Source organism: Haliaeetus leucocephalus, unplaced genomic scaffold (genome assembly GCF_000737465.1).
Source record: "Haliaeetus leucocephalus isolate CR32 unplaced genomic scaffold, Haliaeetus_leucocephalus-4.0 Scaffold162, whole genome shotgun sequence".
NCBI classification, from domain to species: domain Eukaryota; kingdom Metazoa; phylum Chordata; class Aves; order Accipitriformes; family Accipitridae; genus Haliaeetus; species Haliaeetus leucocephalus.
The window spans coordinates 5,035,339-5,062,281 of NW_010972598.1; the positions used below are offsets into that span (position 1 = coordinate 5,035,339).

The window sequence follows — 26,943 nt, forward strand, 5'->3', positions numbered from 1 at the left end:
ATGCTCCCAAGGTATACTAAAGATAAACGCTGTTACTTCTTTGGCTTTCATTTGGAGATTGGTATAGCTCATTCTTCATGGAAAGCTTCCTGCAATGAATGAGAAGCAGTAGGGGGATAAAGTTCGGGGGTGGAGCTCGTTAACTCTGAAATAGCTTATCCTAGATTAACTGTTATTTTAGTAATCAGGTTTATAGCTCTGCAAATAAACATCATATTGCATTTAACCTGAAGGGTTTTGCCAAAGAGTAGATCTATGCCACAAATAGCTGCCCTTTTTTTTTTATCCCCTCCCCTGTAGCTATGCCTCTCCATTCTTTTTAGCTTGTAAGCAGGTTACCTCTACTGTATCAACAAAATAATTTCATCTTATTACTGATAAATTTTGCTTTAACTCTGTATTATGCTAATTGTAATTATGTGAATAATGAAATGAAAATTCAGGTTTAATGTGCTGAAGAATACGTATCCCAGAATTACTTTGTTATTAATGATACTGTGTACAGATGCGCTTTGTGTATAAGCACAGAGGACATTGTGCAAGTTTATTATGTGAAAAGAAGTTCAGGGACTAGTCTAAACCTTTATAGCAAGTAACAGTTAAGATTAGTAGTGGAAACTGATTACTTTGGATATCAGTCCTACAACCAGATAGCCTGTCACTTATAAATCTGTAGAGGTCTAAATTTGGTAAAAATTATTCTGAGGACCCAGTGATTGACTACCTTGTTTTAAGACTGCATGCATGGTTTTTTTCTGGGGGTGTTTTTTTGGTTTTGTTTTGGTTTTTTTGGGGGGGGGGGGTTGACGGCAGGGCATAATTGTAACTGTAAAAAGGCCTGACAGTTGCTCCTTATGTCAGAGTGTGATTTAGTAAGCTTTATAGCATTGCTTAGTTTTAATGTGTACTTAAATGCTTTTGGAAGGTGCAGTGAAAAAATCTGCTTGCAGCATTTTCAGGAAATAGAGTTTACATAGGATCATCTCTCTCATTCTCTATGACTGCAGTAGAGTTTGTTTTGCAAGGAAATCGAGAAAACTTGATTCAAGCAAAATTGAGGTGATGTTGCTTGATGTGAAGGCACTAGATGAGGTTGTGGTAAGCTGTTTTCCAATATCTGAATGGATTTCTGATTACAGAGATCTTGATGCTTGTAGAAAACCAATAGCTAAAGCCAGAAGGGCCTTTCTCCATTTTTAGAGAGCTAGGAGATTGTACCTGTCTGTTTCAAATGGGGGATGATAATCACTGTCTTTTACCTTGATGTTAAAATACTGTTGCAAACTATATCTCAAACTACCTTTCAATTAGTAAGTTGTAGTTTTGTAAAGTAATTTCTTTGGATACTGTAGAATGCATTGAATTTGGAGACTTAGGCTGTTAAGTTTTGTTTTTCTTGAGAAGCATATTTAGCCTATGCTCTGTGATATGCAACTCTGCTTCCAAATCAGTTGGAGCTTTTGACTTTACCTTCTAAAATGCTATATGGCTGGTGACCTATGTAAGGAGGAAAAAAAACTTGTCATGCAGTATCTTTGTGTGCTTGGTGGAAAAAGTGGGACTGAAAGCAGTTGGTGTAAGAGAGAAGAGGTATTTACCAGGGCTAAATTAGGGCTGCAGTCATTTGCTGCTCCTTGGGGTTTCGTAGCAGCCAGAATTTGCTTAAATTTCAGGGAACTACACACATTTTGAGAGAAGAGAGATGAGTGATGGGGAGGGTTGCTTTTCTATTCTGTATCTCTGGAAATCCAATATATATTTTTTATTAAATTCCTGAAGCTTTTTTTAATTAGCGACTAGCATTTAAATTGCAACAAATAATTAGTATGTTGTCTTAGTGCTAGACTTGATAGTCTACTTCTCGAATTAAGGAACCTATCATAATACTTGTACTTGAGGCACTCTTTTCTCCTAGGTAGATAACTTATGAATCCTCCATTATAAAATTGCATTTCATAAGTCCTGTATGCCTTTGTTTTTGAAACTGTGTGTGATTACATCCTTGCAATTCCTGGAAGTTTTTCAGAAGAGGTTCCTAAGTCGGGTGGCAGCACTTGGTGGAAGTTCTGTCCTTTTAGGATGAGGAGTAGAATAAGCTATAGTGGCATAACAGGGACTTAACTTTTGTCAGAATGCTATTCCTACTTATGTCTCTGGCAGCAGCTGTCAGTTCCCTCCAGGAAGCGAGCATGAACTCCTGCATTCAGTAATTTCAGGAGGTCATCACTCCTGCATTTTGAGGGATCTCAGTTGTTCTCATGTCAGTGTTGCTAAAGAGAAATGAGCCCCAAAGGTTTTTGAGAAACATACATATGTACTATTACTCTCTTGTTTTTCCTTTTTCTCTCTAAACTTTGCATTTGTAATATCTTTGCAGGTGGTTTGTCCAGATTGTAGTGATGATATTGCAGTGAAAAAAGACAATATTCTCGTTCGCTCTTTCAAGGATGGCAAATTGTGAGTAGGAATGTAGCGGTTGATAATTGAATAAAGTCTCTACCAGTCAAGTAAAGTGTAGTATGAGATGCATTGGGTAAAGTATTAATAACATCAGTAAGCTCAGTAAGTTTCTGCCAAAATTTTTCTAATGTTTAGAAAACTCTTAACATCCTACATTGTGATGAAATTAGTCTTGAACTTTGCCATTATTAATAATGGGATGCATAAACCTATCTGTCTTAGTGTTAATTTGATTGTTACAATGGTGGCAAACAAAGCAGTATTTTGTGACTTTGAGAATGGCCTGAGACTCTTTCCTGCTCTGGTTGGAATAGAGCACTGCTTTTCAGAGATGTGGCCGTAAGCTTATCCAGCTACAGAAGGGGGTGGGTGGGGGTGTGTGTATGCATGCATGTACACCACATGCACACACAGCAATTCTCTTTCTTTTTTTTTTTTGAGGTAGTAAGTCTCATTGTTTATCTTGGTGTAGACTACAATTACATATTATCATGTTCTTTGAAAAGAGCTGTAATACTACTCAAAGTAGGAAAGAAGAAACATAGAAAACCAGACTGTACGGTATTTGCAACAGAATAACGAACTTTGTGTTCTTAAACTCATGTTGGTCAGGGACAGGGTTGATGGGTGACAATAGAATTATTTTTTCTAGGTTTTAGGGTTTTTTTTTAAAAAGTTGCAGCTATTTATTGTGCTTGGTTCAATTTAACAGAATGCTTTTGCAGAAAGGATATAGAAATATTTAACAGTTTCATTGTGGTTTAATTACTTACTTAAGTCTAGGCTATCGCTTTACCATTTGGTAGTTATTCAGGCATCAATGCACGTCACTGGAGAAACACACATAAGCATGTGTGCACACAAACACATACCCCTCCACCCCGCAAAGCTGCAGTTCAGATTTGCTTCCTTAGATATAGCCACAGTAGAGCAAGGTAGGGTTTTGTTTGTGGGTGAGTAGTTACTTGCTAAATTAACATGAGGTTTTTGTTAAGCAATATATATTTGGGAGATTCCAGAAACTACCTGTTAGTGGAAGAAGAATGCTTTCTTTAATATGCACTGAATGCATATGAATGGTCTAACCAAATTTATATAGAATTTTTGGTTTTAATCCACTAACTGACTAATACCATACCAGACTAACACTATAGAACTGTCAAGATATACCTCATATGCTTCTTCTTTTTGTTTAGTAAGTGTGTTATAGTCTTAAGTGATAGCTCTGTGTTATACTGTTGATTTAGCTTTAAAATAGTTTAATATTTTTTTTAACACTTTCTAAATTATCTAGCGTTTCTGTGCCAAGAAAAGATGTTCGGGAGATCAGTGAAACTTCACCAAAGCCTGATGCTTTGTTAAAACAAGGTAAAAATAACTTTCTGTGAGAAAATACATGTGTATGTATTTACTTTGTTATGTAAATAGGACCAAATTCATGGTAGATCGGTTCATGTCTTAAAAATGCTAAAATACAGGATCTTTTCCTGTAGCATAATATGTTGAAGGAGAACACTTCCAAAAATCTAGAGGAACTCTTAAAAAAAACCCCCAAAACAACCCACCCCCCCCCCCCAACAACAATAATAACCCCCAAACACCAAAAAACCCCTAAACAAAAATGCCTCACTCTACTGCACTTGTTTTAAATATAGACATGCCAAACAAGGATATAATCGACGCACACTGGCTTTATAGGTTATTTAGTATTTGGCCTTTTGCATTAGACCTTCATAGAGTTATTCTCACCAGAGTACCCCTAATAGTTATAGTTGCCTTTATGCGCTCTAAAGAAACTGGAATTGTGGATTCATTTGAAAGTTTTAAGTTTGTGTGATCAAACTCTTGGAATTAACTTGTGCTTATTTCTTCCTCCTTCTCCTCCCTGTTCAATATATGTAAACCACAGTACAAATGTGTTGGAATAGGGGTTCTCTCAAGTAAATTTTCATATATGCCCTAATACAGAAGATCCTTATTTCTGTCTATAGGCACTAACATGGTAATAGTCCTAATAATAGCTCTGAATAATTTGATGTGCAGAGGACACTAGGCCAGTTTGGCTGGGCAAGACAAATAAGAATGGACAACATGGGGCTGTTGTTGAGGTTCTTGGAATTTGGGGGTGGAATTGTTAATTAGCAGTCTTTCCTCCTTCTCCCCTGCCTCCCCCCTCTCCCCAACTACTTTTTTTGATTAAAACATTTGGTCAAATTGATACTCCCTGCAGTGCTAACAAATGCTGGTCCTTTTACAGCTTTTGACCAAGCCCTTGAATTCCGTAAAAACAGAACTGTTCCTAGTAACTGGAAAACAGAATTGAAAGAAGACAGCTCCAGCAGTGAAGCTGAAGAAGAGGAAGAGGATGAAAAAGAAAAAGAGGATAACAGCAGTGAGGAAGAGGCAAGTGAAGTTAGTAAAGGGCATAGATACACAGCTGATAAAAATTAGCAAGACTGTAATATTTAAGTAGTTCTTTTTAACATTTGGGAACATGTAACATGTTAAAATAGGCAACATTATTGCCTCAGCTTTCCATAACAAAGATCAGTTAATGTGAAAATATCAACTTGAAAATGCTATTGTAAATAGCTGCTCACATAAATGGTGATAAACTTTTTTTCCTGCCTGTAGAGGTGTTACCCCAGTACGTACCTGTGACTTACCACACATTCCAAGCCACAGGGAAATTTGCTACCTTTTACACAGGAGCTCCATCTGAGGAGGCAGCTCTAAGCTGTTACTGACCTGCGTTCTTGACATATTGGAAAAATAAACCAAACTAGGCTGGCGTGGCCCTGCTGTTGTCTCCTCCTCCTTGGTGTCTGTCACTCTCTCCTTTTTCCCCTTCTACCTTGCCCTTTCCTGCCCCCAAATTGCTATGCTAGGCCTACAGCTGTAAGTCCTCTTGTAAAGCAGATACTGCAAGTAGTTTGGACTGTCCTTTCCCTGCTTCTAGGCATAGAAAATAGAGTTTACTGGTTTTGGAGTGGTGAAAAGTGAAAAATTTTGAAACCTTTAGATAATTACCAAGAAATCTGAGTTGTTGTACCTCTCATCTTGGTCTACTGAAGAATTGCTTCACTACAAGCTGTTGCTCTGGATACCCTGATGTAAAGAAGCAAAAGAGCTTTCAATTAAGGCATTAGCCCATGCACTCCTCTTCCACCTTTCTTCTTGAGTCCTTCCTCATGCATGGTTTTCTAATTATCTGTTCTTTCCTCCCAGCCTCCTGTCCAGAAAAAAATGAAGACAAGAGGAAAGAAGAAAATTAGTGGAAAGAACTTTATTTCACAGCTGGCTGTGAGGCTGGAAGAGAGGCTTTTGAATCTTTTACTTCCTCTATACCTTCTGGTGGTACTCAAAATCTGTATCTGCCCATTATCACTTTTTCTCTCAGTTTGGTTTGAGAGCTGTTCTCTAATTTGTTATGCAACTGCCAGTAATGCAGTAGACTGAAATTCCCATCGATAGTGGAATTGTAAAGGAGAAACTGAACTGATTTGGGCCTTAAATGGTTGTTATCGCCTTTCTCTCAATACCTTCTCCCTGGAGATTGTGGCTCTGGCATACCAGAAGATGCTGGTCCATCTTTTATTCGTTCATTTATTTAAGATTTGTTGGGAGACTGCAAAGGTGTGAAGTAAAAACTTTGCCACCTCTCCATGCTGATGAGGTCATCCTGCCTCTTCTTTAAGCTCACAGGAGATTATCCAGCTCTGATCAAAAGTTACAAAGCCCAGTTATTTTGAGAAGCAAGGAGTACTTCCTTGGGCTTAGCACAATTCCTGAACTTTCAGAGCAGGTTCATGTCCAGTCATGGGCATGATCAATGTAGGTAGGTTTGTACCTATGCAGGTTGACACACAGTCTTTACATAGTGCTCATTCCCTCACTACTTTTACGTGAAAAATTCAGAGTCTTTAGCTACAGTGTTTGTAAATATTTGTACACCTTCTCTCTAGTTCCTCTTAGTTGCATGTGATGTTGTATGAGCTAATCTTTCCATGTGCTAGACATGAAGATCTCATCTCAGGCAAATATTTTGGGATTTACTGTGACATCTCGTGTGATTAATTTCTTCTCCGGTATCCAAGGTTTCAGTGCCCTGCTGAACTAGCATATTTTTTATTATTATTTTATTTTTCTTCTCTCTCCTCAGTTGTCAATGGCATGTGTGCCTTCTCTCCACCTGCCTTCGAGCAGTTTCTGCAGCCTATTCTCTCTCTCTCTCTCTCTTTTTTTTAATTAGTTTGTGCCTGTAACCTCCTGGCTATCTGGCTATCAAGCAGCATCTCTTCTCAAACAGGACCTGTAGGCCTGCTCTTATGACTTTGTTATCCATGTGCAGATTGTTCTAGTGCTTTCCAGGACATGAAAAATTCTCACTGGTGGCCCTCAGGCCATCCATGTGGTCCTGGTACCCATGAACCAGAACGAACAAACAAAAAACTCGCCTCTTACGGGTGCCACCGCAGGCTTCATATATAGACGGTCCTATCCTATATATATATTCACACACGCTCCTATAGGTGTTCCTATATATTTCATGTAGTTATATAGGTGCTCCTATCCTATAGAGATAGGAGTTGACATGCAGATCCTCTCTAATTCTCTTCTAAGAAGAGGAGTGAGGAGTTGCTTCTCCGCACCCTCCTCCCGCCCTCTTTTTTTTTTCCAAATGAAAGAGACTGGAAAACAGCCTTCCTTCCCGTTACTAAATCTGACAGTAGGTAAAAGAGTTGACAAAGACCCTCTCTTTTAGTGCTGGGGTATAATATGATGTGAATTTTATGTGTTGCAAAAAGCATGTTGCTGCTTTTCTGGACTTCATTATCATACATATAAGCCACTTTCTTGTATCTGTCCATGTCACAAAGGTAAATCAGAGACTGCAGAGTGACCTGCTAGCACTATGGTTGTCTAACTTAGAAATAAGCAAAGATGGCAGACTATGACATGCCTGCTTCAAACCATTATCTAGGGAACCTTGTCGTCTAACTTCATGATTATTTAAGAGATTCTGTAAATGTTCAGGGATTATTAACAGATATTATTATCATAGTATAATATAAACTGATTTTGTAGAGATTCTGAGACAGTTGAAAATGCTTTTCAGAGACATGCAGGGTCTTAAGCTTCCCCCCTTAGCACGCTTTTTTAGAACTTTTTCTTCAGGCATTGGATCTTACGGTGAGAAAGGAGTGGCAGTGTTTTATTCAGCTTCTTCATCACCATTGCTTTAGTTCCCCTAATATTTAAAAAGCATACATTCCTACTTAAACCCTTTGTTGGGTTTCCTGAAGGTTTAGTTCAATGACCACCCCCTTCTCCCCTAAATGCTTTGTGGGACCATTTTCTTATGGTAGGTGTTCTCTTGTTGGTGAGCAACATAAGAAACCCAGTAGTTGCTCATGATCTCTTTGTCACGATCCAGCGTATGCTGGTAGAAGTCCTTTCCAAGTACCTGTCATGTGAGTTTAAAACAAACAAAAGCAAACTCCAAAACTGTATTGATTCCACTCAAGTTGTTTGTTCTCTATGGTCATATTCAAGTTTTACGATTGTAAGCTGAATCCTTTGCTTGCTAGCAGTGTTTCCTTTAGCACCTTTGCCTGTGAAATGTGAATGTTCTTAACCAGGCGCTTGTCTGTACTATATGCAAGACTGCAGCATCACTTCGGGCCTGTCGGTGAAGGATTGCTAGATATGCCTGATGTCTGATGCCCCCACCCTGTGAGGAAGTATCTAGTTTACTGGTTGCAGCTCTCTACCCAGCCTTCCCTTCTTGCTCATTGAAGTAGCCTGCTCTCAACTTTGCTGGTATACTAGGTATCAGATAGATGTGCATCACGTAATGACCCTCGCAGAGATTTTCCTCTTGCATTGCCTTTGCAAGACTGTGGAATGTTTTAATTGCATTTCTGTTGATAATTATACCTAAATGACAACTGTTTCAGCATATTATGAATACTGGTTCTTCATTTTTTGCCTGTTTGCTCTGATATGTCCTCCAAGTGCATTTAATGGAGTAGTAGTAGTACAGGATAAGTAAAAAAACTACTCACTGGTAATAGTTATAGCCTTCCTTGACCTTATTTTCAGCCATCCATCTCTTTATTAAATAGCTTTGGCAGATGTTGTGGGTTTTTTTGTTTTCTGTTGTTTTTTTTTCTTTTCTGTTGTGTTTAATAATGATACTCTGTTTCTATTGATTCCTTAACTGTCTTGCTGTAACTTGAAAGACAATACATTTTGTCCCCTTGCCTCAGGGTAGGTGAAGCTTTAATATTTAGTATAAGGAGGCTGTTGAAGGATGGAGAAGATAAACATGGAATGAAAATACACTGAAGAAAAATAATTTCTCTTAGATTTACTGAATAACTTTTATTAATTATTCTTTGAAACTTTACAGGTAGTATTAAAAAAAGTATGCAGAAAATTAATTAACTTATATTTGGCATATTGTTTTGAAGTAGCTTAGTCATCAGAATTTCTAAGAATTCTGATTATATTAATATCTTATTGTTACTGGTTGTGGCAAGTCGCATTTCCTAAGGAAATTAGGAGGTGTTATAAAAAAAGCCATAGTGCTTTGTTATGAAACTCCACTGTTTATTAATCTAAGTAAATCTAATACAAAGGTTTGTTCATGCAGTGAACTGAACATCCAAAATATCTGTTGTTACTTCAGTTCTGGGATTGATCCTGCTCACCATGTATTCAGCCGGTACCCCATGGCAGTATGCATGCAGTGCCATTGGCTGCGGTTTGCCAGTACTGTGGATTAGAACTCCTAAGAAAGTGCAAGCACTATTTTCTCTTTCATTTCATCCCTGAAAGTGACTTAGTGTATCCAGTCATCAAGGAATCACTTAACTGCAATAGAAATAAACCTGAGATTTCTGATATAACCTCTTGATCGTTAATAGTGGTGTCTCCCAGACTTTCTGCATAAATGAACAAAATTGAGACTACATCTTGATTTATGATATCAGTTATCATACTTCAGTGATCAATCAAAAATCCAATTTCAGTGTGTCTTTACAGTTATTGTTTTATATATTTTGAAAAACTGTTTGTAGTTTATAAAACTTACTTCCATGTGGCATAGTACTGAGAGCATGCTTCTCTTTGTATGGTGTCCTGTTGCTGACTACAGTAAAAAAAACTTGAACATTTGAACCTAAATTACAACTGCTGTATGTTTCTTAATGAAGGACTGTAACTCAAAATGGTGATAATTTGCTTGTGTGCATTACTTTGAACAGGAGGAAGTAGAGCCGTTTCCTGAAGAACGAGAGAACTTTCTTCAGCAATTATACAAGTTCATGGAAGACAGAGGTAGGCATCTTAATCTTTGACTTGTAGAAGCTGAAGATAGATGTATTGCTTAGCAGTACTTTAAAGAATTGAGTCTGTAAGCTAGTAGTGCTTTGTAGTTCTGTTTTGGAAACAGTGAGGCTATACTCATCACTTCTGACTTCCCCCCGCTCCTTAGAAGATAAGTCTGTCACTTGACTCTTCTCCTAAAATACAGTCACTTATTCCTGCTTCCAGAAATGAATTGTTAATACCTCATATATCCTAGTATATTTTCTACTTAGAGTGTTTATAATCAAGTATTTAATATCCTCAATCATATTAAAGTATATGCTCAGTTTAATAACTTTAAAATACTTAAATAAAATAAAATTTAACCACCCCCTACTTCTTAGGATCATGGGAAAAAGCATTTAGTTTGTGCTACCTTTCTTGTGTGAGTTCCGATTGCTTAAATGCATGAGCATTATCGGTAAGGTAGATTGAAATGTTTTTAAAAACAAATGCCATTTATTATATCAAATCTTTACTGGGTATTCATACACTGCAAGTACAATGTCTGTGGAGGCAGGGGTGAAGGTGATTGTATTTAAATTAGTATTATAACTAGTTAAATTAATATCTTTTTAATTACATGTGAAGATGAGTTGAACTGTTTACAAGAGTTGACAATGTGGTAGCTACTGCTAGTACAGTAGCATAGGAAGTTTCAGCTCTTTGAAGCATTGTGGGATTTGTTCTTGGGGAGGTATTTATTTTTTTTGATTGTAGTAAAAGGACTGCGCTGGTATTTTTAGATGTAATTGTTTCAGCGGGTGAAATAAAAATATGTATAATATAGGTAGCAAGAAAAGTTGCATCATTTGTGCATGTTCAGTAATATATGGAAGAATGCATATGTATGAATTAAATTACATTAATGAACTACAGGGAAAATGGGTTATTAAGACTCTTGGGTTTTAGTTTGATGCACCACATGCATGAAGTGGTCAGAGGGAGGGATTTACAATACTGTATTTAATAGTGTAGTAGTGCATATGATGTGGATTTCATGTTATTCTGAAAAAAATACTTCAAACCACTGTAATAACTGTCTTCGTTCACAGGGACTCCTATTAACAAACGACCTGTATTAGGATATAGAAATTTGAATCTCTTCAAATTATTCAGACTTGTACACAAGCTTGGAGGATTTGATAATGTGAGTATTAGTATGATGAGTATTCCAGAGCCATAAAATCTGAGGATGCTGTTTAATTTTGTTTAGTGATAAAGAAGAGTCTTACGCAGGAGCTTTAGACATAGGAAAATTGAATACTACAGCTATGTAAGACACCCTGTAGCTCTGAAAAACATGCTTTAACAGGAACCAGAAACTAATTACATTCTAAATAAATGCCACATCTACTCAGCGTGTTTAATTATTGCTGCATAAAATCAGCCAGCATGTGTGTTTCTGTGATATTTCAAGAAATATTTGGTAAAGTTGTTACTTCAGAAAGTGAAAAGAGTCGCTGCTCAATAAAATCTCAAAGACAAGTAATCTAGTTTAAGGTCTGATGCGGGGCCCTTAATTCCTATCTATTCTGGGCAGTATATAGAAGCATTTGCTGACTGGGATTAGTGGGATTGGTCTTGGAGCAGTAATTGAAGCATACGGAATTCATGGCCACGCAGATTCTGTTACTGCTTTGGACTCCTTCCCATAAATTTAGCCTGTCAGTTGAGGAGGTATGTTTGTGCAGTGATACCTTTCTGATACACAAGAGAGGATCTTGTACTTGGGTATTGCAGTACGTCTGCTTTACCTTCACAGATGGTTAGAAATGAGCATATCACACTGTCACAAAACTGTGACACCAAAGGGCATATTAAGGACATAATGAAAGACCAGTAGCCACTGTTTCTGGTGCAGTACTGCCAGGTCTGAGTATTGTTAATGCTTTGAATGAATTTTTTCTTTCAATTTAATTAAAGTTCTAGCTCTGAGTTAAGAATTACTTTAAGTATAAAATAAAAATGATGTACTGATTTTTCTGATCTCTATTTCCTTTCCTTTGTTTTATTACCACCTGGAGAGGAAAGCCTGCTGTGGCTTACTGAAATGCAGAAATGCTAAATTGCTTAAAGTAGTTACGTTAGACTACGGTTTGCATTACAGTGAAATACTGTGTGTGTGATAAATAGTAATTTTATAGATCAGAGGAAGTTACTTACAATTATTTTCCAAAGTTGTAAACTTTGTCGACTTAGTCGTCTTTGTGTCAGTGAGTTAATTCAAAAACCATGACTTCATTTTCTTTAACAGATTGAAAGTGGAGCAGTGTGGAAGCAAGTTTATCAAGATCTGGGGATCCCTGTATTGAATTCAGCTGCAGGATATAATGTTAAATGTGCATACAAGAAGTAAGTAATAAAGCTATTAAGTTTGTGCTAAAACAGCCCTAGAATGAATGGAAGTGATCCTGTGGTAGTGGTAATATACGTAAAAGTCTGTAACTTTTTGGTTATAATACAGGTTTTTAGGCTTTAAACATACTGTTCATGTTTAGCTTCTGCTAGGTAGCATGTTCTTTCTTGAAACAAACTTGCTTTTCACAAGCAATTTTTTTCTTTTAGATATCTGTATGGTTTTGAAGAGTATTGTACATCAGCTAACATTGAATTTCAAATGGCATTGCCAGAGAAAGTGACAAGCAAGCCTTGTAAAGACTGTGAAAAAGAGAAAGAATCGAAGATGCGTGAAGAACCAGAGCAGGATGTAAAAGAAATAAAAATGGATAAGGAGGAGCGCAAGCAGGAGGAAGTAGCAATAGTACAACAAGAAGAAAAAAAGTTAGCTGAGAATGATAATGAAAGTAAAGAAAATGATAAGCCCTCTGTTCTGGTAAAATACTTTAATGTTCATGTTATATCCTGTTTATAAAGTCAGGTGGTGTGTTGATAACACTGAATTCATGTCAAGGTTGAAATCTCCATAATGGATTTAAAACAAGACAAAAATGTGCTGTAAACCTAATTCAGAACAACACATTTGAACCATATTTATCCCGAGGTGCCTGTTTTAGGGGATCATGATGTCAAAATGTCTGACTTGTTAGGAAGCAGCTGCAAGATTCCACTTGTTTGGGGGCATCCCAGGTCAAATGGAGACTAATTAGTGTGCAGCTTTGTCCCGACATGGGTAATGTGTGCTCACAACTAACTTACAGTGCTGATACTTTAATTTGCATTTAGCTATGCTTCTAAGCCCTCCTAAATCTTGCTTTTACTTCTCTGCTCCAGTGAAACCAGTGAACCTCTACAAAGACCCGGGTCGTATGGTGTACACAGTGGTCTGATGTAGTTCAGTGGTCCAGAGAGGCAAATGTTTATAGGTTTTCAAAATCCAACGTTGACTCAGTGGTTTTAGCAAACTAAGTCCGGGGCAATAAGTTGAAGTGCTGCACTGTGCAGGCTTAGCAGTTTGCTCTGGAAACAGTGTAGCTCCTCAAGTTAGCGTGCAGCACAACTGTAATGCTTTTGCGTGTAAGTGGCAGCCAGCCCTGGTCTGTCTGCTGGTATTAGTTCTGGGGTGAATACCAGGTGGGCCAGTACTGATCTCTGCATCATAAGTGAAAAGACACCCTCTTAAGTGTTCATCTTAGGGTTTGCTTTGGAGTTCAGGTGTAAGAGCAGCATGCCTGTATCATTGTGAGAAAACTGGCTAGGACACTGCCTGCAACTTCGAAGTCTGTTAGGTTTAGCTTGAGATTTTCAGAAGAAAAAACAGTGGAGGTGTTATAATTTTAGAACAAGCCCTAGACTCTAGATGTTTTTTACTAGTATGACTTCAGTGTGTTTTGTCTGCCTTTTCTTAAATCCTTTGTATTTTTATTTCATCTTGCAAGTTAACTAAAGGTTTTATTATCTTAGGGAAACAAAAAAAATTTGCCAGATTCTGTGTATACTCAGCCTGATCAAGAAAAGGACTTAAATGTAATCAAAACTGAAGATGAAACCAAACTAGAAGATAAAGAGGAGGAGAAGATTAAAGAAATGGAAGGCCCTACCATAAATGCAGACGCTGAAGAAAAAGAAAAATCAGGGTAAGTTACGCTGTTTATAATCAGTTAAGGCATCCGATGTGCATTCACTAAATTTGTATTGTAATTTGAACTTCAAATCTGACATCCCTGTTGGGAATTAGACTTGTCTCTTCCAGAGACCTATGTGTTCCTAACTTTGTCATTGTTAGGGCCATTGAAGTTTGTGGATCTAATTTAAAAAAAAAAAACAAAAACCAACAAAAAAACCCAAAAACCAAAACCAAAACCAGCTTAAGTTTTTGCAGGGTCCAGGCCTAAATATTTATAAGCCGAGTGAGAAAAGAACATATAAGGCCCAGGTGACTATTTGATTTAAGGCAAAAATATCGCAGCCATTGCCAGTAGTATTTGTCTACTTAATTTTGGTACAAGTATATCACAAACTTGCGGTTCCTGGCTTTTGCTGTTGGACAGTGGTGTGTTATAGGTAACATGGGAAAAGATGGAAGGAAGTACCTTGCATCGCTCAGTAACAGCTTTGCCTTTGAGTAGGCGTGATACTGGCAGGAGTCTCTTGTGCAGTCCTTCAGATGGGAGTTTTGGAAGTAGAAGATTGAAGTAATAGGGATGCCCAGGGCCATGTAATCAACGGATGTGTGCAGGTGATCTCTTATTTCCTTTATGGAACGGGCAGGTTTTCCTGTTTCAATGCAAAAAATAAACAACCCCACAAGTGTTTTTAAGCAGCCACACAAAAAAAATGTGAAGTTTAAAACAGAATATAGTCCTCACTAATCCCCAGTGTGTTAACAGTTTATATTCTTGCACTTAGCACCCTTATACAGTATGATTTCAAGTGATAAGAACATAAAAATGGCTGTTACAGGTCAGACTGAAGGTCTCTTTTTTTAATACAGTATCTTGTCTTCAACAAAAAACAGTAACAGATGCTTAAGGGAGAAGCTATTACAAGAGGGAAAGCAGATAATGACACCTCCTTATACTTTCACAGCAATCTGTATATCAGGGATGGGTTTTTTTATACTTAATACGAGCTGTTGCCTGACCACTAATTCCCTTGTTCATTCCAGCAATCTTTGCTATTTAGTAGATCAGCTGTCTTAATGTTCTGTCTAAACATCATGAACTCTTAATGCTTTTTCGGGCCTATTAAGAGTTGTGACAGTAAGGCATACTTCAGTATATTGATTTCTGATTTATTGGTAATAGTTCTTTTTTATTTTATTAAGAGTTTTGATTTCCATGTAACAGATTCTGGAAGGATCCTTCTGTAAAATGTTTTTGTTTTCCTAAATATTTTCAGTGAGATTACATTGGCCATTTCTGTAACTCAAAAATGTGGAATACAGAAAAATCAAGTTTACTTGAACTCTGTTAGAAGTGTCTTTTCTCTGTGGATGTGATTTCATTTGTATCCTATGTGAATTTTTCTTTTTTAAAAGATGAATTGCTGGAATTTGTTACATTTGCCATTTTTAAGGTGAACTAGATGAGTTGTACTGTAACAGGTTTGCTAGACTTTCAGAATTATCAAAGATTGATTTTTCCAGTGCTACTTTCAAAATATGTAACTAAATAGATGGAAGGCTTTGTGCTGCTTAGAGAATAGCAGTTTTTGAAGTTCCCTAAATTGTGTATTTGTATGTGTGTATGTTTGTGACATTACTATGTGTTTTATTTATATACTTGGAAAGTACAGTGGCTTAATACTTACCATGCTGCTGTAGTAAATGGTACATAAAACAAAGGTGTGTTTGCTTTTCAGTAATCCTTCGTTGTTTCATTTTGGTTTTATCCCGATTCATATCCATTTGGGTTATTTATGACATTAAAAATTGTTATGAGCTTTCTTAGTATTTTATTTATGAAAACAACAAAAAACTGTGGAAAATACTGTTTCCGCTTAATTTTCCCCAGTTCATCTGATTGTAAATGATTGAGTTCTTTTCTCTGTGCTTTTCTCTACTCATCCAGTAAAAACTCTTCTAACTAGTATTTTGCTATTGTGATTCATGAAAGATTGTAACAAATTGCTTAGAATAGAAAGCCTAAAATCTAAAAATAGATGTAGGTGGTGATGTGGTTGGTGCTGGGGATATGTTTCAAGGAATAAGTTAAACTTACAAAAATGAAACATTTGTAGCAGTTTGTAGCAGCAGTCTGTAAGTATTTATAAGCAGTAGTACTGTAGTAGTGCTGTTAGCATGATTACTTTTCCTTTCTTCCCTCAGAGATTGATAGGAAGTACAAAATGCACTTTTATCAGGTTTAAAGAGTTTTTAAGAATGTCACTGTCATCCTAAATGCTAAACAATGTTTTTTAGCGATTATACTATAAAGGCATAAAGGGGTTTTGTGAGCCTGGAATGCTGGTGGAGACGTTGTACTAGATGAACTCCCCCTATCCCCAACTTTATGGGTAGAAGTGGCAAAGGTTACACAGAGGGGGAAATGCTGTAGTTTGAGTTCTGTGTTGAACTGAAATACAAAATGAAAAATGCATTTTTGTAGGTGGAGAATAAATCACACACACAAAAAATACCCAAAATGTAATCAAAATAGATCACTGTGGACTGAATTTTTGTCAGTGTATTTAAAATGTATTCCTGGAACCTCTTTTAAGCTATGGACCATCTTCTTTCACAGTCCTAACCAAATAGCCAAACAAATGAAATCTAATATTACATAGGGCAAACTTGTAGAGTTTGCTATTTGAATTTATGTCTGTAGGACTTTGGGCATCTTCATGTAGCTTATTTGTGTATAGACACAAGGAACCAAGAGGGCAGACAAACTCCTGGGTTTCTTCTTGCTGAATTTCTTTTGGGTGGGCTGGATCTAATTCCCAGCTTCCAGATCTCAGGAAGTACTACTAGAAGCCAGGGTTGTTTATTTTCCACAGGTTTTGTTCTTCTGTGTAATCCCATGTGTCTCAGCCCTTTGAGATTGCTACCACATGAATCCTGTGGTCCCTTCTGCACAGACTTTAACAATACGATGAAGAGGAAGAAAGGCTGAATGTGGTTCTCTTCCTTTCTTCCCTGGAGTGCCTGTTTCTTGCCTGCTTGTGTACCTGTGAACACTGAGAACAGAGACTCAAAGGGAGCTTGCTTTTCTTGTTTTTGTGGCTAGTGGGAGACGCATGTGCTAGATACAGTTTCGTGCAGCTTCTAGTCGTAAATACAGGCCAGTAATGTGTTATATCTCATTGGTCTGTCCCAGAGGGATCTTTACAGAAATGGCTTTGTAAACCTGTCCTTTTCCCTAATGTACAAAAAAGTATTTGTTCTTGCCCAATGAATAAACAAGAAAGTTTAAAATCCTCCTCATTTTGAAGTTCCTGCTAACTTGATGTTGTGTGAATAACATCTTCAAATGTAGCATTGTGTAGTTGGTGCAACTTTTCTTTGTAGCATCTAACAGTTTCTGTTGGAACTATTCAAAGACTTGAGTCAAAAGCCAACAAATTGAGAACGAAGGGGCTTTTCTGCACAGTGAACAATGTAGACAGTTAAATGTGTTCCCAAGAGACTGAGGCCAGGAGCCTAGCAGAGTTTTTAAAAGGTGTGGCATTTTTAATATAAGCTAATAAAATAAAAAGTAAGTCTTTAAAATTTTCATAGTAGATACAGTCTGTGAACTGAAGTGTAGATTAGTTGCTAGTTAGCCAATACTAGTAAGAATTTTTTTTCTCAAATGATTAATTCAACTCCAAGGGGTTTCTGTTGGTTTTTTGTTTGGTTGTGGTTGTTGTGGTTTTGTTGTTTTGTTGGGTTTTTTTTATCACTTTGCTCTAAAGCACCTGGGACAGGCAACTGTCGGGAACTTTGTACTGAACTGAAAGATTAAGTGCTCAAAATCCAGTTAATAATTTTTGCTTTCCAACAAAAATTTGCATCAGGCTTGTATATTGGTAGTACTTGGATTTTTGAGGTGACCAGGCAGACTTCTTTGAAGTAATCCCAGTGACAGTACAGAAAGATTGCAAGAGGCTTTGTTCATGTGTTTTCCTTCTTTTGGCTGAGGTGCTGCCTTAACCGTAACACCAGGACGGGCTGCCATCTCTGGATCCTTACCCCCAGGCTGTTATTTTCAGTACTCGCAAATAGTTCTTGCTTAGTCTTATGAAACTTATTGGATTTTTTTTTTTTTTTCTTTCTTGAAGACTGCCTGCTTTTTTATTTCCTCCCAAGGAATGCATGAACAAATGTTCTTAAAGAATACTTTAGAAACCAAAACACTTCTGGCTGTCTCATACTGATGGTTTAGGTCTTCATGGTATGGTTTTCTGGGAATTGGTACTGTCAATGACAGTATCAAAAGGAGAAAATGCTAAACCTCTTTGGCTAATAATCGTGAATGGAGTTAAACCATTCATTCACATGCAAGGGAAAAAATCTTAATCTTAGAGCTGTTATATGTATCGTTACATGCAGTAATAGCATTTTCCCTCCTATAAGCAGTAGGAGGGAGCTAGGAGTAATAAAAGCAGTAGTTGAAAACTAGGTTAAGATGGGCATTGTTTCACGTGGAGGGTTTTACTAGGTTTTATTACCCTCGTAGGGCAGGGTGACTACCTGCTGTGCCTGTGCTGGTGATGGCTTCTATTTGTACAAGCGTTAAATTTTCTGGAAACACTTGATGGGGATTTTCTGAAAGCAATTTACAACGGGATTATGTAATAGTCAGAAGCTCCATTTCACATATGGGAGATAACAGATTGTTAGAGGCAATGTTTTCTTCAGTTCCTTATCTGTTAAAATGACATATCAAAGCTTTATGGTGGTGAATCTAAAATGGTAGCAGGAAGGTTAAAATGTTTTGGAATGAAGGAGATTTGGTACAGAAGGCATACCTTCTAGCTTCTGGATTAGTTTTGAGAACTATATATTGAGATAGTTTTCTCTAGTCTGATTTAGGTTTATATGGAATTAATTAGCTTGGGAGAAAGGAGAGAAATGTTGTGTTCATTGCACAGTTGGTGTGAACATCTGCTCTGAATCCTAGACTGTTGGTGTGTATGTAAAAAAGTACATTTTTGAGAAGCGTGCTTGGGTAGTTTCATTTATAGGAACATATTTCTATGCTCTTATTTGTGATGTGTGTTCTGTTTATGTATTACGGCTGCTTTTGTATTGGAAAGGAAGTTTTTCTATAGTCATGTTTTCAGAAATGGAGTCTAATTGATTTTTTTTCTTTTCCTTAATATAGAATACACACTGATACATACGTATACGTAAGGATTGCTTTTGGTACAGCAATAAGCTGCTAATGACACAACAATAAAGGGTAGAGTGGCAGTGTAAATGCACCAGTCCTGTGTGTGCATCATGTTGAATGGAAGGGAGGTGTCTTTGATATGGAAAAAGTGGTTCTCATCACATTTTACATAGCTTCTGGTCACTACGAAGGTTATTAACCATGGTAGCTGTCACTGAGACTTAAGTGCATGGGTGAGCCCTTAAACATTCATCAAACAGTAGATGTTTTCAAGCTGAGTGTGAACCCGTGCTATAAAAATGAAAAGTGCTCTACTCCTCAGCCAGACTTCTGAACCATCCATTATCCTTTTGAGGAATGTTTCAAAATACTTAAAAAAAAAACCAAAAACAACCAAAACAAAATAAAACTTGGCTGAATGATTAGAAGCAATAACATGAGGTCCTTTCATTTGTCTTCTCCGTAGCAGCGGAAGGACACACTGGTTACAGAGTACATGCTTGCATGGTTGACATGTAATGTACTACTCTCAGATGTGATTCAAATAAAGTTAGTGCCTTTCCCCCTCCCTCAGAATGATGGATCATAACTGTGCATTTATTCAGATTTTCCCTGTGTGTAGACAGAAGTCCTTGGAGCTTTTATTTTTAGGTTTTCTTTACAACTTCAGAGGGAAAACAAATACTGGTGGATTTTTTGGGTTCTGTTACTTTGTTTAATTAAAGATGAGATTCTAGTATCATGGCATAAGTACAGGTCTTAACGGCCTCTCTGCCTTAAAACTTAAGGGCATCTTAATACAGCTGTGATTGACAAAGTCAGAGTGTGAAGGAGACTCGACATCTTCCAGCTCTGTATTATGTGAAGTAGAGGTTAAGTAATGCTCTAGGATGAAAAAAGGGGAAAAAGAAGGGAAACAAAAATAGAAGCTAATTGCTAAACTTGAAGTGTCAATTTCACTGGAGTTTATTTCTGCTAGTGGTTCAATTAACTGTAATGACTTAATTGAACCAATAATTGAAATAATCTTGCTTCCTCAAGTTTTAGAATAACCCCTGAAAAAAATAATCTTGCATTTGCCATCTCACCTGCTGTGTGTGCCAGCATGGTGTGTCAGGGGAAATGTATTGGAGTAAGGTTAGGTTTGCTGCAAAACAGGGATCCTAGGAGGCAGATTTAATGCTCTGTATCACACCCTGTCTCATAGGTTTCACCCGGGCTTTGTGACAATGCTGCGTTTCGTGCCAGAGATTGTGGGTTGAAAGATGTTTACGTGATATTGCAGTTCATTTAGTGGTGTAATAATATGCGCTATTTCATCTATTAACATCTATTCATTGATATACCCTTATTATGGGCTCGGTGGTGTTAAATCTTTCTATTGACTGAGAATTACCTGCCCTATGTGTATTTTTGAACACTTGCAGTATTTTTAGCCTTTTAACAACTTCACAATGTCCTTTGGAACCAATGATAATCAGTATTTGTATGATGTCAATGTTTTAATGGTTTTACTTTATTAACAAATATTTTTTTTTCATTTTAATTCATTAATTTCCTTCTTCTGAAGGTTTGTGTTCCCATTCCATGGGAGATGGGTTGAGGGTATTCTTTAGTCTGCAGTTGTAATTGGAAGTGCTTTTGAGTCCTCCTGACAAGCTTTCTGGTAGTACTTTGGTTTCTGGAACACAGTCACACTTGTATTGCTGTGTCTCTTGTACAGTGTGCCTGCGCATCTGCTGCTGCCTTGTTTCATCAGCTGCTGCTTGGGTTGTTCAATTTGTTGCAGCTTTGTGGCAAATATTGCTTGGTACTGTTTTTAAGTTGCTGTGGAGAGGCTTGTTTCTTTCCTTCTTCACACCGCCCTGCCCATAGGATTTTGGCTAAATAGAATTAAAGGAAATCCAGTGTTCTCCTGCATACGTACATGGACAAATGAGGTTATGACTGCACGCTGGATGGCTGCAATCACAATTTTCTCTTACAAACCTCTGTTTCATGGCAGTCATGGCTTCTCCTTCACCTGTACTGCCAGGTTTGAGCTTTTTACGGCCTTGTAAAACAGTCTCTTTTCTTCCTTGCAACCATTGGAATATGTTTTGGGTTGGTTTTTTTGTTGTTGTTGTTCCAGGAGGTATACGAGTATGCTGCTTTTTCTGCTCCAAAATGATCAATGTTCTTTGCTTTTGTTTGGTTTCCTAAAATCTCCAGCTTATGATCGCTAACCAAATCATTCCTTAGAACACTTTTTAATTGCAGCCATCTCTGCTTCCATTTTGCTTTTGCTTCCTGACATTCCCTCCACCTACGTACAGTCTGCTCTTCACATCTACTTGACCATCCAAGTTACTCAACTTCACAATGAGAGTTTCACGCATCTCTTCTGGGGAAGTTCTGGTATTGTCATGGAGTCTTTGTAGAATATCTGTTGGGACACCAAGGAAGCCATAGGGTGATTAAGGTGTGAGAGACTCCAAAACTTGTTCAGCTTCCAAGGAGCCACTGGCACCGTAATTGCCATTGTCTGGAAGATCCTGAATCTCCTTCATAGGCATGCTTTTCTTTGCAGTCAGCATTCAAGGATTGTGCCATTAGTTCTTGGGGGGGAAAAAAAAAATTCTGGCAAAATTTGGTTCGTTACAGTTTTGAAAAGTCTTGTTAGTAATGGGAAATCATGAGCTCATCTTGTTCTTGGAGCAGCGGTGCCTCTGTTCCTGATGCCAAGTCTTTTTAGCTTTTGTATCATAACAACTGTTAAGCTGAAATTAGCTGCGAGTTTTTATTTAGTGCAGCAGAGAGTATAATTTTAAAGCATTTAAATTACTGGTTGGTGTTTTTTGTTGTTAGCTGTGGAATTCTGTTCAGGAATTTTTCATCTGAGTCTTTGGGGACCTTTATTCATGATTTCTTTGGGAAGTGAATTTTGCCATATGATGTGTAGTGGAAATGAAGTGAGCTTTCAAAGCTCATTCATTTCTCTTGCATTTTTAACTCTGGTATTAACCACTAGCAAAGTAGCCCACTGAAAGTATATAATAAATTGAAAATCTTGGCCTTCCAGAACAAAACTGACGAGTCCGTGCCATGTATACCTGAATATATGTGGTTTTTGTGATTTGATTTAGTTAATACACCAACAAAGGGAATTTTTAGCATTTGTCTTGTGGTGTGCACACATATATATATGTATTTATATATTTATGTGTGTGCGTATATATATGTGGTAACACTAATTACTGAAGTAATTTCATAAAATCAGTGTGGTTATGCTGCAGTTGAATTTAGCTTATTGTTCTAAATTCTCTTTTGCCAGCTAATTAGATAATAATACTGCAGTTTTACTTCTACAAAGAAGCATTTGAATAATTAAAATGCTATTTGATCCTTTCGCAGAGAGAAAGTAGCTTGGTTTATCTGAGTATTTTCTACTGAAAATTTCATGGAAAGATTTAGATTATTAATACAGACTTTTGTGTTTGTGACGTTAACTTAAAATATTGGTGTGAATCAGACTTGGAGCAGCACTTATCTTTTCCTACCCAGTCTGTAATGCATCCAAGCACCTTTTCCATGTGTTAGGTTTTTTAAATTATTAGTGGTCTGTAGTTATTGTGAATTTAGTAAGTGGCCCTAATCTGTTTTGTATTGCACAGAGCGTGGGATTAGAATAATGTGAGGGCCAATAATACTGTTCTGTAAAGCTATTTAAGATATTTTTTTTCCCCCGGTAACTTTTTAATGTAGTCTGCCTTTTTAAGCTGGTTGGAGGTAATTTTCAGAACACTGAGCAGCCCATATAGCTGCCATTGACTGAGACTAGCAAGATTTGTGGGTTCTTAGTGATTCTGAAAATTGGTCTAAATGTCTAAAAATGTATTCCAAATTAGCTTGCTTTTGAAAACGGTGAACACCTGCTTCTGTGTTTATATAATAATTAAATGCAAGTTTGGCTTATATTTAGAAGACTTTTAGCATAATTGGCAAGGAGTACCAAGGTCATCAATTAGCACAGGTTGCTTGATTTGCTAAATAATTTTGCATAAAGGTGGTTTGGGGTTTTTTTTGCCTAAAATCGGGTTTTGGTTGCAGTCACTTCAAGGTGTTGAGATAGAGATTATTATAATAAAACAAGGATTTTTGGGGCAACCAAGTTTCAAGAAGCACTCGTAAAACTTGCAGGTTGAAAAATGGAATTTAGGGAACTTTCTATATGGAGAAGGATGAGTTTGAACTGAAAAAAACGGTATTTAAACAAAGGGACTGCATGAAAGAATCATATAAAGATGAGTTTGAACATCTTCTGCACATACAGATTTTTATGGATTTCTTTTTTTTTTCTTTTAGTCAAGTCATTTTTGCACCTTACAGTCACTGGATTTTGTGTGTATTGCTATATCCTATTTTGCTGATGTTACTCGGCCATAGTGCAGTTTCACATATTTGGAGCCTGCTGTTTCCCAGTCTCTAATGCATCCACGATATTTATCAATATATGTGGTTTGGAACTGAAAAGCTTATGAAGTATCTCATATTAACTCTACAATTTTTTAAACCTTTCAAGAGATGACACGAATAAGGAAGAAGATGAAGATGAAGAAGAAGCAGAGGAGGAGGAAGAGGAGGAGGAGGAGGAAGAAGACAACAATAACAATGAGGAAGAAGAGTTTGAATGCTATCCACCAGGCATGAAAGTCCAAGTGCGGTATGGACGAGGGAAAAATCAAAAAATGTATGAAGCTAGTATTAAAGATTCTGACATCGAAGGTGGAGAAGTCCTTTACTTGGTGCACTACTGTGGATGGAACGTGAGGTAACTTGAGTTTTAGTTAGTGATTACTTCTTGAATTACTTCTAAAATACCCTTGTGTATTTTAAAAACTAAATGAATAGACATCTGGAGTCCTAAACTTTCAGTGTTGGTTTTCTGTGAAGGTCATTGTACTGTATGAAACTATTAGATTTTTAATACTATATAAATGCAGTACTCTAGTTACTTAGAAAATCATCTTAAAATGACTTGTTCAAAGAAGGCTTCTTTCATTCCCCATCTTATTTTTAGATCTCTCCATACAAGTGACAGCCTACTCTTTCATAAATTCCTCCTCTGGTTCTCTTAAGCCAATTTTATCTCATACAATATTTGAATAGTGCACTTAGCTGAGTCTGTATACACACTCTTCTCAGCGAAGCAAAGAGTACGCTAGCAGTATGGTATTTAACAAGAGAAGTACAAGATTCTTAGTGGCAAATTAGTGTGCAGCAAATAATTGCATTTCATTCAGATCTGATTTCCACCCCTCCCCACCCCTCCTTCCCCTGTGGCTGCCTCAAGCTTCCAAACAAGACTCTTCTTAGCCTAGTGGCTTCTTATGCTTTTCTTAATATATGCAGGATTATATGCTTTTTATTGTGTCTAATAGAGCATTAATAGAAATAAGTTGAAGTATAAATATATTTTTGCCGTTTCGGACTGATTTTTTTGCCATTTAAAATCTGAAGCAACTTTGAAAACAGTAGAGAAGACTAAAGCTTCTGAGCGGCTTTTAAGCCAATTACCGAGTCTCCTGCTTTTTTCCTCAGTTTCAGTGTATCTGCTCATTGTCCTCAGCTGTCATCTTTTAAACTTTATTACTGTGTTTATAGATCTTTAAAAAAAACTAGCCTGAGGCAAATCTGCTCTACTTTTTATTTACTTATTTTTCCTCTTCTGGAAAATCTGAGGCTCTTGTGACCTTCTGTCATCTGGACTTTGATTACCATCCTACCTCTGACCAAGAGGGCAGGACAAATCTCATTTATTCAGTGCTAGCAAGATCTGCTAGCAAAGGTCACAATTACAGAAGCATGATACTTCTCTCCCTCCCTTGAATATACCTCTTTGCATCTAGGCCTGGTGATTTCCAGGACCACCTAAGCCACTGCTGAGGAGGAACATCTCGATATTGCCAGTTTTGATATCGATCTTTTGTAGAATTTTGATCTACATATATATTGATCTACAGGAATATGATCTTTCACATAAACTGTCTTCAGGCAACATTTGTAAGCATAGTTGGCTATGAAGTCAAGATATTAGGGGAGATGCAGCCTGTTCAAGTTGGAATTTGGAATGTGACTAGGGTTTCGATCATTATTTGGGAGGACATCCTTAGGAGCATAAGTTATGGAAATTTGCATCCTACTCGCTGAGGATTACTGTGTACCATTCCAAGAGGCTTCTTGCTTTGAAACTCTTTGTTTTGGAATTCACATGTAAACATAGAAGTTATTTTCCTTTTTGAGTAAATACTATGCTATTATACATGCTATGAGTTGAGACGATCAGAGTTTTATTTGAGCAGTACCACTTTAAATCTGAAGAAATGAGAAGTCAAAAAAGAGCCTTCACCTTGGAGATCCTGGCACCCTGGTTCTTAAAGGAGAAATCAAGATTCTGTTTTTTGAACTCTGCCTTTTAAACAAATATGCGGATTGATATCAGAGGCATTATTTCTGTGACTAGGATATATTTGATAAGCATTTTTAGTAAACTTGCACTCATTTGAGAGGTGAGGGGAGTCGTTTGGTCTTTTTGGCAGCAGGACTTGAATTTATATTCTTACCTGGTGTTTCAAAAGAGCCTTCTGAAAGGGGCTGGGAGAGTAGGATTCTTCACTGAAAAAGATGACAGTGATTGAGATTTAGCTATGGGACTGTGTGTGAACTCTGCTACTGTGGCTAATTTTTTTAATTCAAGTAAAATTACTTAAAAGTTTCGGATTTGACAGTAAGAGTGGGTAAGCCTGAGTTTAAGGCAGCATCTAAATGCTTTTGATATTTTAATATTGTGAAAACAAGTCACATACGACGTAATAACTTGATTTGGCTCTTAGTCAGTCACAACTTGGAAAAATCACTGGTTTACTTGGATAGGTAGCAATTCCCTCCTCTCCTTATTCATTGTAGTTTACTTTTAGTGTTTAGCAATGACAAGTACTGTAACATTAGGTCATGGGATGTACCAAACTAGGATTTTCTAATCATCCAGGATTTTCTTAATTCTGTCATTCTCCTGCCTCTTCAGGTTGACTTTCCTGTTTCCCCTTTTGGTCAGTACGCTATTTAATGGCCTGTTCTTCAAATCCATAAGTCTGAGCAGGAATCCTAAATAACTACTAATATTTCTTACCACAAGTTAACTTCAGTATCGGTCTGGGATTCAGAATAATTGTGTGTGTGTGCGTGCACACGCGTGCACATGCTTTGGGGTGCTTGGAATGGAATTTGGTAGACTTGGTTTCATCTTTGTTAATTTTTTTTTTTAAACTCTCTGGAACCAGTGACACTAATCACTGTGGAATTTATTTTTTTAAAATAGAAAATACAGAAATGGAGTATAGCTTAACAGCATTGTACAGGTGCACTACTTTATGCTAAAGGATCTTGTTGGCTCCTGAGATTCAGGTGATATGTATCTCTGATAAAGGTAAACAACTGTAGTGTTCAGTGGATCCTGACTTGTAGTGAAAGGGAATGGTAAAAATCTCTACCCTGTTAGAGAGAACTGTTTATGTTACCACGTGTTAGCCAGAAAAAGCCTATGAGAGAAACTATTTTTTCTAACAGGCCAGTCATGTTCTGAATTATGTATGCTTTATATGGAACTAAAACTTCCCTGGGGCCTGCAGTGCCAGTTCCTTCTGTCATAATTTTAATTTTCAGCTGCCAGTGCAAAGAAAATTTCATTGTATAAGTGTTTGAGTTTAATTTCTTCTGCAGTATGTTCCCAGTAATTAAAGGCAGAGGGTGTATATTCAAAAAGAGTTTAGGTTGTTTTAACTCCGTGTGTTGTATGGTATAATATCACAAGATATGTTATTCTTGAATGTTTCAAGTGTTTAAAACTAAGACT

The 26,943-nt window shown here is 37.1% G+C and overlaps 1 protein-coding gene across 1 annotated transcript in view; it reads left to right on the forward strand.

Moving 5' to 3' along the window:
• The window catches only part of ARID4B (AT rich interactive domain 4B (RBP1-like)), a 92,566-nt gene that overhangs the window by 46,963 nt on the left and 18,660 nt on the right, over positions 1 to 26,943 (forward strand). The window contains 8 exon segments of the mRNA XM_010562644.1: positions 2,378 to 2,457; positions 3,755 to 3,828; positions 4,718 to 4,872; positions 9,732 to 9,804; positions 10,890 to 10,984; positions 12,092 to 12,189; positions 12,403 to 12,670; positions 13,699 to 13,871. Of these exon segments, the coding sequence (XP_010560946.1) occupies positions 2,378 to 2,457; positions 3,755 to 3,828; positions 4,718 to 4,872; positions 9,732 to 9,804; positions 10,890 to 10,984; positions 12,092 to 12,189; positions 12,403 to 12,670; positions 13,699 to 13,871 (1,016 nt within the window).